The following is a 16,615-nucleotide window of genomic DNA, read 5'->3' as shown; positions in this document are numbered from 1 at the left end:
AGCTTGCTAGAGTTGCTTCGTAACTGAATCGGCTTGGTATTATTTAGCACATTTCAAGTGCTGCTGAACACTGGCAACGCTCTTGCATCACTGTGATTGGCAAATTGCACATAAGGTGGTCAATTCAAAATGCAACATTTTTGTTTTTCTCCAAATTTATTTACAATGCCAACAATAAAAAACTATAAAGCATAATTACACGTTACATTAGATTGCTGGGTGGCAAAATACGTGAAAGCTGCATTTGCTGGTCATCACCGGCCGCCGCCGTCTCTGCATACATATTCTTAAGATAACCAGGAAAAGGAGTTACTGCATCGAAATCTTCGCCAGCATCATCATCTGGCGGGTCGACGGCCATGAAAGAGATGGCGAATCCGCGCAACGAGTTGCTCTCGTCCGTTTGGAACTTTAAGAGCAGCGAGTCCGAGTTGGAAACAATAATCAACGATTTCCGTTTGCCACAAAATCGGCCGTGAATTGTATTCATGGCGTTGCCCTCCTCGGTGACTTCAAGAAAATCATAATCACATCGTTCTGAGTACTCAACTTCGAAGCGCAAAAACTTGATCTTCACACTGCTATCCGGATCTGCCTCGATGCGCCAATCGCAGTACATGTTGTGATTGTAGTTGATACTGCCATAACGCGGATGTGAGTAGAAGATCTGAGAGTGATTCGTGGCACGCAGATAGCCACCGCACTCGGACACGAATCTCGCCTTAAAACCCTTGCGCTGCAGGCCTGCATCCGTTTTGAGCACCATGAACATCTCGTTGGTGGAGGCAATCACCGCATAGGGTTCCCGGCCGCCACAATAGATGCCCAGCGTAGAGCTATTCTCAGAACGACCGTCGTAAATGGCCACATAATCATAGATACACTCCTGATGGCTCTCCACGTCAAAGTCATGGAAGGTCAACTGGATGCGATGTCCCAGCACAGTGTGAAAGTGCCAGTAGCAATAAATGTTGCGCGCATAATCGTTGGGATAGTTGGGACTCTGGAGCACCCCATACGAAGAGGTTATTTCGAATTTGCACTTGGTCTCCGTGCAGTTGAGCCCGTTCTTATCCAGTGTATAACCATTCCGGCAGCTGCACAAATAAGCGCCGTACGTGTTCCTGCATTTGTGCTGACATCCTCCATTATTCACCGCACACTCGTCCTCATCTGGGGGTCACAGAAAGCATTAGATATGGATTTAAGCAAAAAATTAGATGGAAATATATTTTTTTCAACATTTTTGTTTCGGTTTTGCAATCGACAGTTTTCACTCCAACCTAACCAACTAAATATATTTGCCTAGATTAGACTCACCTATGGTAAACTGGGCAACAAAGCCGGTGCGTTGCACTGTTCGATCCGAGTGGAATTCGAGGCGGAGGATGTTCTGCTCCGAGTTGACAATGGGGGGCAGCTCATTGCCACAGAAAATGCCAATCTTTTTGAGGCGATTATCGTGCATCTTTGAGTAGATGACCAGATAATCATAGCTGCATTTGGTGTACTGCAGTTTGGTGCCCTCCAGATCAAAGTGTGAAAAGTTGAGGAAGACGGCATGATGTGCTGCAGCCACAACCTCCCATACACATTCTTTGGCATTTGGATATAGATCGGGATACGAGGGCGAGTAGAGAGTGCCATTTGATTTTGTAGCATCTACAATGCCACCACACGCGTCTGCAAAGCCAATGATTTAAAAATATTAAAATCATGAATAGGTAATAAAATTTAGTGGCGGTAATTGAAGACAAATTTTGCCCGACTTTTAAAAAACTATACTCTCAACTGACCTTCGCAGGTTTTGCCATTGGCCTGGAGTTCGTAGCCGGCGTGACAGCCACACTGATAGCTGCCCAAGGTATTGATGCAGATGTGCTGGCAGCCGTGCTGCATAAACTTGCACTCGTCCACGTCCAGCATGAGGGCGGCGGAGAAGCCCAGTTTCTGCACGGAGCCATCCGACACGAACTTGATGTACATCTGATTGCTATGTGTCCTAGGTTGGATATCAATTTTATATATATTGTTTATAGATCGATTGGCATGCTAAGCTGATATAACTTACTTGATGTTTGGTGGCAATTTGTCGCCACAGAAGCGTCCAATTAGCTTGGAGTCACTGCGACTGCCATCGCGAATTTCAATATAATCATAGATGCAGCCATCGTGCTTTTCCAGCTCAAAGGACTGAAACTTAAGCGCCACTTGGTGGTGAGTGGGTGCGGTAATGCGCCAAATGCACTCCTTGTTGGCCGTATATTCAAGCGGATAATTGGGTGAATCAATTGACCTAGCCTTGCTCAAGAATACATCTCCACCGCAGACCACTACAAAGAGTATATTTAATATTCGAGGTTTGGATTTATTTATTATTCTATTTAGTACTCACCCTCGAAACGTGACTTGAATCCTCTGTAGCCGAGTGCAGCATTGCGATTGACATAGCTGATGAGCATGCGACTCGTTTCGGTGGTGATCACCTCCCCGCTTATGCTGCCGCAAAGGCGACGCACTAGCGGCGATCGGTGCCAGTAGCCATCGCGAATCTCCAGATAGTCTTGGCTGCAATTCTGTGTGTGTAGCAGTTGCAGCTCCTGCAGATGCAGAATGATCCGTTCGCCATTTGTGGCCGTTATGCGCCACTCGCAGACGGTGAGCGAAGCAGCTGCTCCGCCACTGAGCGCCTCCTCTTCGGCATCTCCACTGCCTTCGAACTCGGTGAGCAATCCATTGCCCGCATAGGCATAATGGGGAGCAACAATCTGGCCGGAGTTCTGCTGATAAGTGCGTCCACAGGCCGCACACTTGTAGAGCAGATTCGCCTGTAGGATGTCGCCGCGGCTGAGACGACGTCGCTGTCCCAACTCGATGTGCATGCCGGCCGGTATGCCGATGGGCGTGATTGTGTCCAGATACGGGCTCTTCGAGAAGGAGTTCTTAGCATAGTGCATTATGGAGTTGTAGTCGTAGGGCAGCAGCGGCTCATCGAACTCCTCCGGCGAGAGTACATCAAAGTTATATGCCTGACCACGCATTATGTTCGCCTTGTCGATAATGATGTGCTTGTCCCGATCTACGCGAGCGTGCTCATGATGAAACCCGATCGTGTGGCCCAGCTCATGGATGATGATGCCAAACTTTTCACAGTTGCGCCCAATGGAGATGGGTTGTCTTCCACTGCCATTCTTGCCCAGAAACGAGCAGCATCTTATGAAAACAGAAATAATAATAATTATGATTTATGGGCGAGCTAGGATCTAAGACTTACCCGCAGCTCTTTATCGTAAAGTAAATGTAGTTGGAGTGCAGCTTGGGATCACGCTCCACAAACTTGATGCACGTGAAGTTCTCCCAGTGGCGCATTGCCTGCTTGAAGAGCGCCTTGTGGGCGCCACTGAAGATGGCATCTATCTCGTAGGGTATCACTCCATAGTCCCAGGTGCGCTCCTTGCGCACGGTGACTCCTCGACGAAATCGACTGCTTAGCTGTGGCAGCAGCACATCCGTTGATTCATCCGTCCAGAGCAGTTGAGCTGCCGTTGCTGTATTCGGAGTCAAAGTCAAAGCAGGTTTCACCGGCGATTTATGTCGCTTTTGTTGTTCCCGCTTCCGGCGTTGACTGTTGCAATGGAGAAAATGGGGGAAAGTTAAACTCCTGCATCTTCTAATTTATATGCCTCATTGTTCTGATTGTGTCCATCGGCGTAGTCAGTGGCAAATACGGACAATGAGGGGTCAGACGGACAGTTGAAATGCTTTGTAAAATTACTTTTCTTTTTAAATCGACTTGGCCTCGAGTTTAATGTGATTAAACATTTAAATCAACGTGATATCAAAATGTATTCAATCAATTTGCAAACACGTTTTAACTAACTGGAGTAAAAAATATTACAAAAGTAGTTGATATTGATTTAAATTCTTGCACTGATTGTAACATATAATATTCTGTGAATAATATTTTTGACTACGCCTTTGTCTGCCCTGTCTGCAGTCGCATAACTTCAGCGGGGAAATGTCTCAATGGTCGCTTGTAGAGTTTAATGGCAGCTTCAAGTTGCTGGCAAAATTGAAATGGATGTCTAATTGTGCCACATTGTGGAGCACGTGCTTGAGCTTTCTTAATGCAGCACACACTTCAAACTTACCCCAAAAAATGACGCTCGTTAAGCTCTTCTACAACTGGTTCAATATTCGACAGTTTCGTCCTTTTGTGTCGCATTCTTGACTCAAATGGCCTACTGCCAAAAATGCGACTGTCTTTTCTTGTCTCATCAGAGTTCGCTTCTGCCGTCTGCAATTAATTAAATTAGAATATGATTTTGTTGACTTTACTTTCTTATATGCACACCTGAATGGCATCGAGCATGCCATAGAAATCTTCGGGCTGTTCCTTAAAATCGAAATTACATTCATCCACATCCACAGCCACTGATCTGTGCAATCCCATGCCCTGTGCCAGCTCTGGCAACAATAACCATGCCAATGATACCGCCAAAATCAGAAACAAATTCACTTTCAGTGGCATGGCGCACGCTTTAAATATGTTTCCCTTTCTAAGATTCTTCTCTGTCTCTCGCTCTATCTCTCTCTCTCTCTCTGTTCTTTTCTTAAGATGCGACAAACGACCGTGCTGGTCCAGCTCAAAGATATAACTGAATTCCCAAATGCGGCGATTGCCGAATTATACTTCATTCGACACTCACATTCCTTACACATTCTTAAGGGTTCTTGCTTCACGGCCCCGGAATCAACAGGTATAAGAGATCAAAATAGCAAAAAAAATAATAAGAGAGAGACAGCAGCAAGGGGTAAGAGCAGGAAAGAGAATCGCAGGCAGACAACACAGACACAACGCCTGATCTGTCGTCATCAGCAACAACAACAAAAACAACCAGATTAAATCTGGCAGAGCATCCAGTTTGGAATGATGACGACGTCCGCGACTGGAACTGTAACCGAGCCCTCCACATTGGCATTTCGAGTTGGCCATTGTCTGGTTTGTCTGCTGTTGGTTGTTCATTGCATTCAATGGGTTTTGATTTGGGTATCCCTACACCTTGACATTCTGTGCTGTGCCGTCTACCTGGAATTGAGAGGCTGTGGGTTTAGCCTCAGGGCAACAGCCACAAGCCAACCAACTAACTCGGGATCAGGTGTTGTCTTGGGTATTTAGGGCAGGTCATTAACGACAAACCATAAATCCGGCAAATGCTATTGCGCTTGTGCCTTATTGTCGTTTTACAATGGGCAATGTGCAAAAGGGGGTAATAAAAAGGTTCCGAAACAACTCCCGACAGATCCTATATACCCTAATTAAGTACTCAAAATGCTGTTGATTTCTTTTTGTGTTTTCTTTATTAGTTTTTAAACATACTAATTTGTAGTTAATATATTTAATTACGTATTACGTTGATTTAAAGGTTTTGCAAAAATTATACATACTATACATACATATTATTTTGTTTTTTTATTTTGGGGAGTTCAAGTGTGTGATTTTGGCAACCTATGCGCTTAGGCTAAATTGAAAATATAGAAAATGCTCTGTAGGAATAGAAAATATTGTTCGTAAAATGCCATAGTAATTGTTGGAAAAATTATAATCGAAATTCATTAGGTAAAAATCGGGGACCGTAAACATTACAAGTTAAGTTATTTACTTGCTAATAGAATAATGATTATTCTTTGCTTTATAACTGAAAACATAATGATATAAAAAATCAAAATTAAACTCAAATTCCGTTTATGATTTTTCAAATATAGCTGTGTCGGCTTGATTTCGTTTCCAAAGATATTATAATCAATCATTAATCATAATTAAAGGTTGAGCTTGACTTTTGAGTAAAAAGTAATCATTATTTTTTCAATTAATAAAAAAAAAATATTATTAATTATATTTGTTTATGGTCCCTGGCAGAAACTGTTTACACAAATTGCACATTAAGTTTAAAATTTTTAAACACTAGAATAGGTATACATACATACATACGTAGTTACACATATAGATCGGTGTAGTACTGGGGCCGTAGGCGTTAAGGAAACGTCAATAAATATTATATGGCAATTGTTCATGAATTTCATATACATATTTAATCATTGATAGTACACATTATTTAGGATCCTAAGCCGATCAAATCATTTGTATGGCTTGAGAGAGTTCTTACACTTTTCTTCATTTTGTTTTATTTTTTTTTGTTTTTTTTTTTTTATAGCGATATGCTTGACATTCTACTATAACCTAACGATTTGTTCTGAATATCTAGGTATACTTAATATTCGAATATGGTCGAAATGAAATCTATGATTATGTAAAGAGAGCAAAAATGTGTTGCTATATGTACGCGACGATATGCCTAAATAATTAAATAAATTCCATTTTACTCGTAATATATATATATATATTGTCATAATGTTTTATTTTTGTGCATTGCCAGTGCATTGTCTGTCTGTCTAATTCATCCAGGATGAGTAACTGATGGGTTGGATATGGTGACGACGATAATGAGCATTGGCCAGCTGATTCTCGCTAAAGTCACTATAGTCGTCCACCTCCTCGGAATCCGGCTTGTAGATGCTTTTGAGTGAGCCTGGAAATGGTGTAACCATCTCCGAGCTATACGAATTTTCCACATCCTCATCACTGTTCTCAAACGGATCGACGGCCACATACGATGCAGAGAATCCCTTCATCGGAATCGAGTCGTCCGTTTTAAAACGCACAAGCAGCGAATCGGTCATCGAGATGATGTCCTGTGGCAGCTGCAAGTGCAATAATAAAACGATAGACATAGAAATGAAGCAACGAGAATCGAGAAACAACAAGAACATTTGAACCGTACCACATTGCCGCAGTATTGGCCATACATGGGCCCGCTGGTGTCCTCCATACCCGAGAACACCTGCACATAGTCGTAGGTGCAATTCTCGCTGCTCTCAATGTCGAAGGTGAGGAAGAGCAGCTGCACATTGCTGTTGGGCGGCGCTTGAATCGTCCACTCGCAGTCCATGTTGTCGTCGTAATCCTGATTGCTAAATCGCGGATGCGAATAGAACTGCTGCACATGATTTGTGGCACGCAGATAGCCACCGCAGGCTGCAAAAATGGGAAATATATTTAGTCACAGGTATCGATTGACCTACTTCTCCATATATACAGCATAAATTATACACCTCCTAGAAGTCATTTTTATTAAAATAATAAATTCATCATTTGAGTCATATGTCCATGGCAAACTTAGGAAGACTCACCTTTTATGCAGGAATGCTTTCACAGCATCAAAAAAAAATAAAATTTATGTGAATTGAAAGCCAAATAAATATAAAATGACTTGGTTGATTTTAATGCGAAATACGTATGTTCTCAAAACCACAACAGTAAGATAAATAAAACATTCAGAAAAAAACTACAAGCCAAACAAAAGCACAAAAATAAAGATAAAATCTCTATAAAACAATATGAAAACGTTTTTAATTTTTTAATTTATTATCGATACAAATTTATCTTGCATTTTAAAAATAAAAAGTTTTTAATTTTTCTCTCTATCAATTCCATATTCTAATTCGTTTTATATTTATTTTTAAAATGCAATACTTTTTTTTTCGACGTTAGTATCGACTGCTAATATTAAACATTAAATAACGTTAGTATCGACTGCTAATATTAAACATTAAATAAATAATCAATGCAAAATAACCCAACAAAATTTCACTCAAGAGCACTATTTTCTAGTTCAATAAATTCTTACTCAATCAAATTCAAATTCTCTCTCTATACACTATATAAACACGCTCTCAAAATTTCATTTATGTATATAAAAAAAAATTAAAATTATCAGATCAATATTCAATTATTAAATATGCGTAGAGAAAGGACCTGATTGACTTCTAAGTATCAACAATTAAAGACAGACTTACAAGTCGAATGCACTGCCATAAATCCATTCATTTGCTTGTTCTTATCCGTCTTCAGCACCATATAGAGCTGATTGGTGCTGGATGATATGGGGTAAGGTATCTTTTCGCCACAGAAACGTCCCAGCAAGGAGCTGAGCTCCGATTCACCATCGTAAATGGCCACATTATCATAGGAGCATTCCTGGCAAATAAAACATACATTGCTATTATTTAATGTCCTCTCTTTGAATAATTCAACTTTAATTCACCTGATGTGACTCCACATTGAACTCATTGAAAATGAGTTTGATGCGATGTCCTGGCGTTGTAGAGAAGTGCCAAACACAGTCCGCATTTGGAGGATAGCTGTCCGGATAGTTGGGACTGTAGATGGTGCCGAAGGCGCCGGTTATCTCGTTCTTGCACTCACCCTCCTTGCAGTCACGTCCATTCTCATGCAAGGAGTAGCCATTGTGACAGAAGCACATATAAGATCCAATTGTATTACGGCACTCATGCTGGCAACCTCCATTATTGACAGCACACTCGTCGATATCCGTAAAGAATACGGCAGCAAAGCCCGTACGCTGTATTGACTTGTCCGAGTGGAACTCAACGCGCAGCGCGTTACTGTCCGATGTGGCTGTGGGCGGAATGGCGCTGCCACAGAATGTGCCGATGCGCTTCAGACGATTCTCGCTGAGTTTGGAGTAAACAGTCACCGAATCATAACCGCAATCGGATTGCTGATGGGCCGTCCCCTCCAGATCGAAATGCGTGAAGTTCAATGATATTTTATGCTTCGGTGGTGCAACAATCTCCCAAATGCACTCCTTCAACACCGGATAGAATTCGGGGTACGATGGGGAGGTAATGGTGCCATTCGGATACTCGATGACGCCGCCGCAGGCATCTAAACGCACACAGTTGGGTCATTAGGACGACACTCAATGAGCGACTATCTTTATCTGTGTCTGTGGCTGTATCTGATTCTGTCCATCAGCAGCAACAACCAGAACACTAGAACTACTTACCTTCGCAATGCTTCTTATCGCTGTGCAGCTCGTAGCCAATGTGGCAGCTACATTCGTAGCCGCCGAGCGTGTTGATGCACTCGTGCTCACAGCCATGATTCTGTGTCTCGCACTCGTCCACCTCCTTCATAAATACGGCTGAGAAGCCCGCCTTCTGCACCGATGTGTCCGACACAAATTTTACGTACATCGAATTGCCACTTGACCTGAAAGTCACGATGAACAAAGAATAGTCGGACTTGAGTCGGTTTGAGTGGATATGAGTGTGTGTGCATGTACACTGAGAAAAAAGTTTAACCTACAACTTAAATAATCGACCTGAAAACCAAAAAGTTATTCTGGTTTCTAGAAATAATTTCTAAATATTTAAAAAACATTCCGTCAAATTAGGAAGACCTGCTCTCAATCGACATTCCCAAGAATATTGTGATTTTTTTCTTCATTTTAACAAACTCTAACTTGGTTTTAAGAAATTGGTTTCCTAGTTCAAATCGGAATAAATTAATTAAAAGAATAAATTATCATTCAAAGCAACTCCGACTGTTTCAAGAATTCTTGTCTAAACATATAAAAAATCGGAATCATTGTTATAACTTGGTGTTTACAAAAGGAAAACCCTTATTTTTAAAAGAACCACAACTATTCCATGCAATTCATTTCGTTTTCTGAAAAATGAAGCTTTGGCTGTGCTGATTTCTAAATATGAGGTGTATTTTTTTGTTCTCTGTGTGCATGTGTGGGGCTGTGTGTTGGGGTGTGTGTGGTCCAGCCTCACAGGCTGGGCCCTTGTCATCGTCGGCACTCACTTCATGTTTGGGGGCGCTTTGTAGCCACAGAAAACGCCAATTAGCGGCGCATCCTGTGCGGGCCCGTCCCGCACCTCGACGTAGTCATAGACACAGCTATCATGGTTCTCGACCTCAAACGACTGGAATTTCAGCGCCACTTGAAAACCCTTTGGCACTGTAATTTTCCACACGCATTCCTTGTTGGGCAAATAGTCCAGCGGATAGTTGGGTGACTCCAAGCGTCCCTCCGCATCATCCACGGACAAATCGCCGCCGCAAACAACTAGGCAAGAGTATTACATGTCTATCAATTTGTCACGATTCATTTCGCTGCATTCTCTCTACTTACCATCGAATTCGGCCTTGAAGCCGCGATACCCATCGGCACGATGGTTATTCACATAGGTCAGGAGCATGCGACTGGACTGGGTGGTGATCACATCGTTGGCCACCTTGCCACAGAATCGACCAATGAGTGGTGACTTGAAGTAGTAGCCATCGCGTACCTCTAAATAATCAGTCTCGCAATTGTTTGATTTGAAGATATTCTATGGATGGATCGGTAAGAATTTAATTTTTTTTAAACATTTATTTTGTTCGTGGAAAACCATTTGATCCCAGCTTAAGTTGATAAGCATATTTCTTCTGTCACTAAGCGAGGCTTTGGTGTCATAGAATTCATTAGGTCAAAAGAAATGATCTCTAAAGCTAAACCTTTGTATTTTACTAGTCCGTCCTATGAATATGGATTCTGTATATGGTCTCCCAGCTATAATGCTTATCAGGCTAAAATAGAATCTATAGACAAATCATTTCGTTTATTTGACCTTTGGGGCTTTAATTGGAATAGCTAGTCAACTTTTACTAGTGGTGCAATCTTCATACACAAACTAAGAAGAGGTGAAATTGATTGTTCCGAATGAATCACCCAAGTTGGTTTTACAGTTCCGATTATGAGTCCAAGGAATTTTCTTCCTCTTTCTCCTCAAACTTGTACTACGAAATTATGATATCCATAACCCATTTTGGTTATTAAACTCTATAGGACAATGATCAATATCGCCAGTGTTCATTGTTCTATTTAATCTTTTGTTAGCGATCTTCGGTTGGCCGGGAGGTGGTTCGCATTTTGCCTTAACAAGCACATACTTGTTTTAATGTAAATATATAAGGACAATTTCACTTACCATATTCTCCAATCGCAATACAACCCGTTCGCCGTGCGTTGCTGTTATACGCCACTCGCAGTGTTCCGTATCATTACTGAGCGCGCCCGCCGTGTAGTAGACGGGGCTGGAGAAGATGCCCGTGCTCTCCTGAAAGGTGCGACCGCACTTGGGGCACTTGTACAGCAGATTGGCCTGTGCAATGTCACCCTGACTGAGACGCAACCGTTGACCAATCTCCGGTCTTTTGCGACCCTTCACTTCTATGGGCAATATGGTGTCCAGATAGGTGCCCTTGGAGAACGTGTTGCGCGCATAATGCATAATCGAATCGTAATCGTAGGCCATGCCCAGTGAGTCAACCTCATCGTCGGACAGCATGTTGAAATTGTAGTCTTGACCCTTCATAATGTTATTGCGCTCTATTACCACATGGTTCTTCCGATCAGGACGCGTGTGCTCGTGCCAGAAGCCAACCACGTGCCCCAGCTCATGTACCACAATGCCAAACTTGTCACAGTTGCGTCCAATTGAAATGGCCTGTGCACCATTGCCACGCTTACCAACAAACGAACAGCAGCTGGATATACAGGATATTATGACAAATAAAGTATTATTGTTATTTGATAAACTTTCACAAATATATTTATAAAATGATTAACAGAAGACTTTATACGATGCATAAAAGTTTTGCTGCAGAACACAGAAAATCGAAGAATTTTGAATAAAAACTAAGATGAATAAAAAGTGACTGAACTTATATATTATTATTACTGTCAATACCCATTTTCTTTATATGAAAAATATATTTTATATATTGTATATAAGTAAAAGTTACAAAAAAATGAATAAAAACTAATATTAATAAGAAATTATTGAACTTATTTTATTATTAATATTATTCTTTTCTTTTTTTTATTTATAAATAGTAAGAGATATTTTATTTTATATTATATTTGCAATCATATTGCCGTAACTAAAGCATACTTTTTAAGTAAAATAATTGCAAAATAAATGCTATTTTCTTATTACTGAAGATTCAGGGAGGTTATACAAAAACCAAGTTCCAAATTTACTTCCCTAAGGAGGAACTAGTTTGCTAGTGCATTTACTTTAATTATTATTATTATATTATTTATATAAACATAGAACCGTTAATATTAATAAATAAATACATTTTGCTTATTTATTTATTATATTTAAATACATTTTGTGTAGACTCACCCGCAGCTGCGTATGGTAAATACAATATAGTTTGGGTGTATTTCGGAGTCGCGCTCCACAAACTTGATGCAGGTAGAGTTCTCCCAGTGGCGCATGGCCTGCTTGAAGAGAGCTTTGTGCAGGCCGCTGAAGTTGCCATCGATCTCATAGGGAATGACACCGTAATCCCAAATACGCTCTTTTTTTGCGGTCACGGCACGTGCCACTCGATGATGCTGTTCCTGCTGCTTCAGGTTACTGCGGGGGGAAAGGGAAGGCAGTTTGACTTGTGGTCATAAAAAAAATCTTCGTGCAACAGTTGGGGGCAGGTCGCATAAAAGTTGTGCATGGTGTATGCTTAATTTTAATTGCCAACAGTTATACCCAAAATGCTCGTGAAACTTTTTGAGCCGCGAATTTCTATTAAAATTCATAACTTTTCAACTGCATGCTGGAACACATTTATTTTGAGCGGTTGGATGTGTGGGGGTGTGTGAGTGTGTGTAAGTGTGTTGTTCATAAAATGGGTGTTGTTTGTGCAAAGTTTATGGCCAAACGTCTGAATTGAATGGCCAGTAATGTACAACAGCCAGGAAACGGCCACGGAACCGGATGTGGTGCCTGTGGCTATCAGGATGAAGTGGTAGCTGTTAACTTACTCTGTATCTGCCACACCCGTTGCAAGCTTGCCATCATCAAATGGCGCTGGCGTCGAGTACCCATTTAAAGGCGACGGAGTGCTACGCCCACGACCCCGTCGACGATGCTGACGATGCTTCTTATGATGATGTTGCCTGTGTTGTCCCTGGTGCGGATGCGGGCCTTGAGGGCGATTGAGCTCTTCGCGCAACCGCTGCACTTTGCTGACATACTCCTCCCACTGACTGTTGCTGCAATAACAATTTACAATTTACACCTAGAGTCTAGACTAGACATACTTTCGATACCGAAGACAGCTCATACAATTATATTTCAGAAATAGTCTTTAACAAGAAATAACATTTATCTTAGATTCATATCCCTGTAGACTGTAGTTAATCTGCTGACACCTCAATTTTTCTTCGGAACGAATTAATATTAAGTTATTTTACATCACAATTAGTGACTTGTATCTGCGATCGAGATTATTGTGTCGCAATCGCTTCCTTCAAGGCGTTGCAAAGTTTAAAATCAAAAATAGCATAAACGAGGGTTCAATTTCGAAATTATATTTTCAAATTTAACAAACTGCAATAATAATCTATAAACTGAAATTTAAATGCTGTTCAACTTGACTTATTTTTAGCAAATAACGCTAAATTGCATGGTATATGTGCCCACTAACTGTGCTTCTTCTAGGTTTGTCGCTAAAAATATTAACTTTTCACATCTTGAATTTCAATTTAATCGTGCCCCGATGCCGCCAACAGGACGACGACGAAGAAATTGTGCTCGCAAAACTCGTAAGTGAAATTTCAATCGAATCAAATTGCACAGCAACGCGAATAACGAACTGAAATACATTGGGGTCGCTTATCAGAAGCACGTGAGTCCCTTAGATAGGAGGATGGAGTTGGATTTAGAGCAAATGCGACATCATCGGCCAATTGCAACCAAGCGTGCAACGTTTAGATTTAATAATCGAGCAAAAGATAGCAAAAGAGCAAGAAATATTTTGAGTCCACTCTGAATTGAATGCTTGTTTAAGTTGATAACTATTCCAATACTATCAATACAGTCCGTATACCTTTTATTAATAGTAAACACTATACAAATTTGTAAATTAATTTATAAAATTCAGAAATATAATTTTTGTATTTTCTTTATTTTCCATCAGCGCTTTAGGGTGCTCTAAATTCCCAGACGCCTGTTTTGAAGATGGAAAATGTGGAGCAGAATTTTGAGAGACTGTAGACGCCAGATTACTCACCGATGTTTGGGGCCCCGTCGATGTCTTCTTCGAACCACGCCTTGGGAATGCAAGAAGTCCACATCCTCGTCCAGATGCATGCCATTGCCACCGGCATTGCTATATACATTGGGCATCGTCGATCTCTGCGTGGGCAGCGAGGTGGGCACAATGTGTTGGCGTCGCTCTGCGACAAAATTGTTGCCCGAATCGTCCTCAATATCCTTATTGTTCGATTGTATTTTCCGAGCATCTACATTGCGGAGCAGCGCTTGTGATTTGTTGTACTGCAGCATAGCAGGTGCAACATTCAACTCCTCAATGCGACGATGCTCGATAACCGTAGATTCTAGAGCCGGCAGTACCTCATTCTTGTAGTTGGGAGGATGGGCGATGTCGGATAAGGCCTGCGCGCTAGGCTTTAACGGCTCATTGGCGCTCTGAAAAATAGAGAGTGATGATAGAAGGGTCACATTCGGAAATCCGTGTAGGCTTAGACTGCGGTAACTTACTATGGTGGCATCATTATTGTGAATGCCACTTGCTTTGGTCAGCGTCTGGCCAGTCATGATGGCTCCCCCGCTGGGCAGTTTGGTCTTCTTGCGTATTATGTCCGTTAGCCCCTCCTCCTCCACCTGCAGACCCTCGTTGTACACTTCCTGCTTGAGCTTCTCGAGGTCCAGTTGAAAAGTCGCATTGTATTTTGCCGGCACTGATACTGCATCCGCTAACATAAGCTCGTCCTCCTTTTTCGGCAGCGGTTCCTCACTCGTTGCCCCGTCGTCAGTTGGAGTGTGTGCCACCACCGGCCCTGTATCGTCATTGGGGAGCGCAATATCGCCCATGAAGCCGCCTGCAAGATAAATTGTGTGGCATTTAAAGACATTTCGTTTTAAATTAGAGGAACCAGTCAGAATTTCAGTAGAATAACTAAGATATTGTTTTAATTATAAGCGACAAGAGCAAAAGCGCATGAATTGGTATTTTAATTGAAATTTCATGTGGTAACGTTTATCTGGCTCTCTACACTCAGAAAATAATTCAAATTCTACAAATTCGACAAAAGAAGAAAGTCTTATTTTTCAGAGAGCGAATTTATAAAAATAAAGCTGGTGTCCCTTTAAGTGTTTTCATTTCTTTATTTTAAGGGAAATATATTAATTTTTTTAAAATAAAATATCGAAATTTTCTTTGTACGAATGTTTTTTTTTTCTTATAACGAATGTTTTTAATAATAAGAATTAATTTTATATTTTAGAGAAATATATTTATTGTTGTCACAAAATATTAAATATAAACATCATATTAGAGAGAAGCATTTCGAATTTTCAATTTCATTTCAATTATTTTATAATCAAAACAAAAAGTAAAAAATCAGTTAAATGTTCTAAATTTCAAGTCGACTTTTTTTCCGAGTGTAACCATAATGTCCAGATTCTGCTCGTCATTTATAATTTATACAAACAACGTGTGTTGTGTTGGGATGCGTTCTCTGATATGGAGTGAGGCAGGACCATAGCAGACTGTCTGTTATTTTCCTAGCGGTCCAGATAGACACTGCATATCCATTTATTTAGTATATCAGTGTGGCCAACTGTTCAGCCCGGTCCCATCAGGCAGTTTGTTTGCTTTAACCGGCGAGCAACATGCGAGCATATCCATGTTGTGGATACAGACGCGGTCAGCAGTCAGGCAATGTTCAAAGGCCAACAGCGTCCAGCGCACAATGATAACAGTTAATACGGTAAATATGAAAAAGTTGCCACATCAGGCTCGGGCATGTTAAATAAAATTAATTAAGTGTGTTTGTTATATACGCATGCCATAAAAGACATAAAGAAAAGCCAATTATTCCCGTCTGCAGTTGATATGAACGTCATGTACTCATTATAAGTTGAATTAATACCCTCTACCCATTAAACATGGCTCAAGAGTATAGAATGAAGCTAAAGTTATTAAGTTCTTGAGTTTTCTATCGGTAAGTGCAAGAAACTTACAATTTTGAAAACAACTTCTCGATTTATCGATAACTTCCTGAGCTTCCTTAATATTAATAAACAAATTACAATAAAAAAAAGTCTTTATATAGAGGAGTTCTTAAATATTAAACATAAATGGATAACTACCAATAATTTTTTTCACTACAAAGTGAAGTTAATAGCATAACTTTTTAGAGAAAAAATAAATTATAAATTTTTAATTTCTGTCAATATTGAAGAAATTTATTCAGGGAAATGTTGAAGAACTTTATTAGGGGGTATTTACCCCCTATTGTCTTTGCTTGTGGTTAAACTTCTGCATTCAGCTGTAGTCACTTTCCTGCCTTGCTCGTAAAGGTCCTCAAATCGCTTTTCATACCATTTGTAAACTACTGTTAACAGTACATGGAAAATAATTAAGTTGACTTTATTTCTTAATCCCTTTTTCATAATTATGATTGGTTTGAAAATTTTTTTTAAAGCCGCTTAGCAAAGTTTTCCGCTTTATGCTTGAAAGTTAACACTGGTTTATTCGAGTAATATTAAGTATTTTTCGAAAGTAATGTGTAAATTTACATAAAATTATACACAAACATTTGTTAATTGTTGTAAAATTAATATGAAATAAGTTATATTCAAATCATGTACGCATAAGGTTAAA

The 16,615-nt window shown here is 40.5% G+C and overlaps 2 protein-coding genes across 2 annotated transcripts in view; both read right to left on the bottom strand.

Moving 5' to 3' along the window:
• Positions 1–154: 154 nt before the first annotated feature.
• On the bottom strand, positions 155–3,405 carry LOC6564458 (dorsal-ventral patterning protein tolloid). Its single transcript, XM_032737281.2, has 6 exons — positions 3,275–3,405; positions 2,396–3,213; positions 2,072–2,333; positions 1,797–2,002; positions 1,321–1,683; positions 155–1,173 (listed from the first exon to the last, which is right to left on the bottom strand). The coding sequence occupies exons 1-6, from the start codon at positions 3,367–3,369 to the stop codon at positions 203–205; spliced, it is 2,715 nt and encodes a 904-aa protein (XP_032593172.1). The 5' UTR covers positions 3,370–3,405; the 3' UTR covers positions 155–202.
• A 2,499-nt stretch (positions 3,406–5,904) lies between these two features.
• The window catches only part of LOC6564459 (dorsal-ventral patterning protein tolloid), a 36,199-nt gene continuing 25,488 nt past the window's right edge, over positions 5,905–16,615 (bottom strand). The window contains exons 3-14 of the mRNA XM_001990022.2: positions 14,488–14,828; positions 13,997–14,415; positions 12,747–12,977; positions 12,109–12,345; positions 10,906–11,464; positions 10,068–10,266; positions 9,737–10,001; positions 8,931–9,136; positions 8,166–8,809; positions 7,918–8,098; positions 6,843–7,096; positions 5,905–6,762 (exon numbers count right to left, since the gene is read on the bottom strand). Coding sequence (XP_001990058.1) covers positions 6,454–6,762; positions 6,843–7,096; positions 7,918–8,098; positions 8,166–8,809; positions 8,931–9,136; positions 9,737–10,001; positions 10,068–10,266; positions 10,906–11,464; positions 12,109–12,345; positions 12,747–12,977; positions 13,997–14,415; positions 14,488–14,828 — 3,845 coding nt within the window. The 3' untranslated portion in view covers positions 5,905–6,453. The remainder of the gene's footprint in view (positions 6,763–6,842; positions 7,097–7,917; positions 8,099–8,165; positions 8,810–8,930; positions 9,137–9,736; positions 10,002–10,067; positions 10,267–10,905; positions 11,465–12,108; positions 12,346–12,746; positions 12,978–13,996; positions 14,416–14,487; positions 14,829–16,615) is intronic.

The sequence above is a fragment of the Drosophila grimshawi genome, unplaced genomic scaffold (assembly GCF_018153295.1).
Source record: "Drosophila grimshawi isolate 15287-2541.00 unplaced genomic scaffold, ASM1815329v1 contig_311, whole genome shotgun sequence".
Taxonomy (NCBI): Eukaryota; Metazoa; Arthropoda; class Insecta; order Diptera; family Drosophilidae; genus Drosophila; species Drosophila grimshawi.
Note: the sequence above shows the minus strand (reverse complement) of the source record. Positions and strands in the feature narration are given on the sequence as shown.

Excerpts from the sequence above, each read along its gene's own strand:
- LOC6564458 (XM_032737281.2), bottom strand. The coding sequence starts at position 3,369 with ATGCGCCACTGGGAGAACTTCACGTGCATCAAGTTTGTGGAGCGTGAT. Across the intron at positions 2,334-2,395 it reads ATTCAAGTCACGTTTCGAGG|TGGTCTGCGGTGGAGATGTA; the intron begins GTGAGTACTAAA and ends TACTCTTTGTAG. Across the intron at positions 1,684-1,796 it reads CAATGGCAAAACCTGCGAAG|ACGCGTGTGGTGGCATTGTA; the intron begins GTCAGTTGAGAG and ends TTGGCTTTGCAG.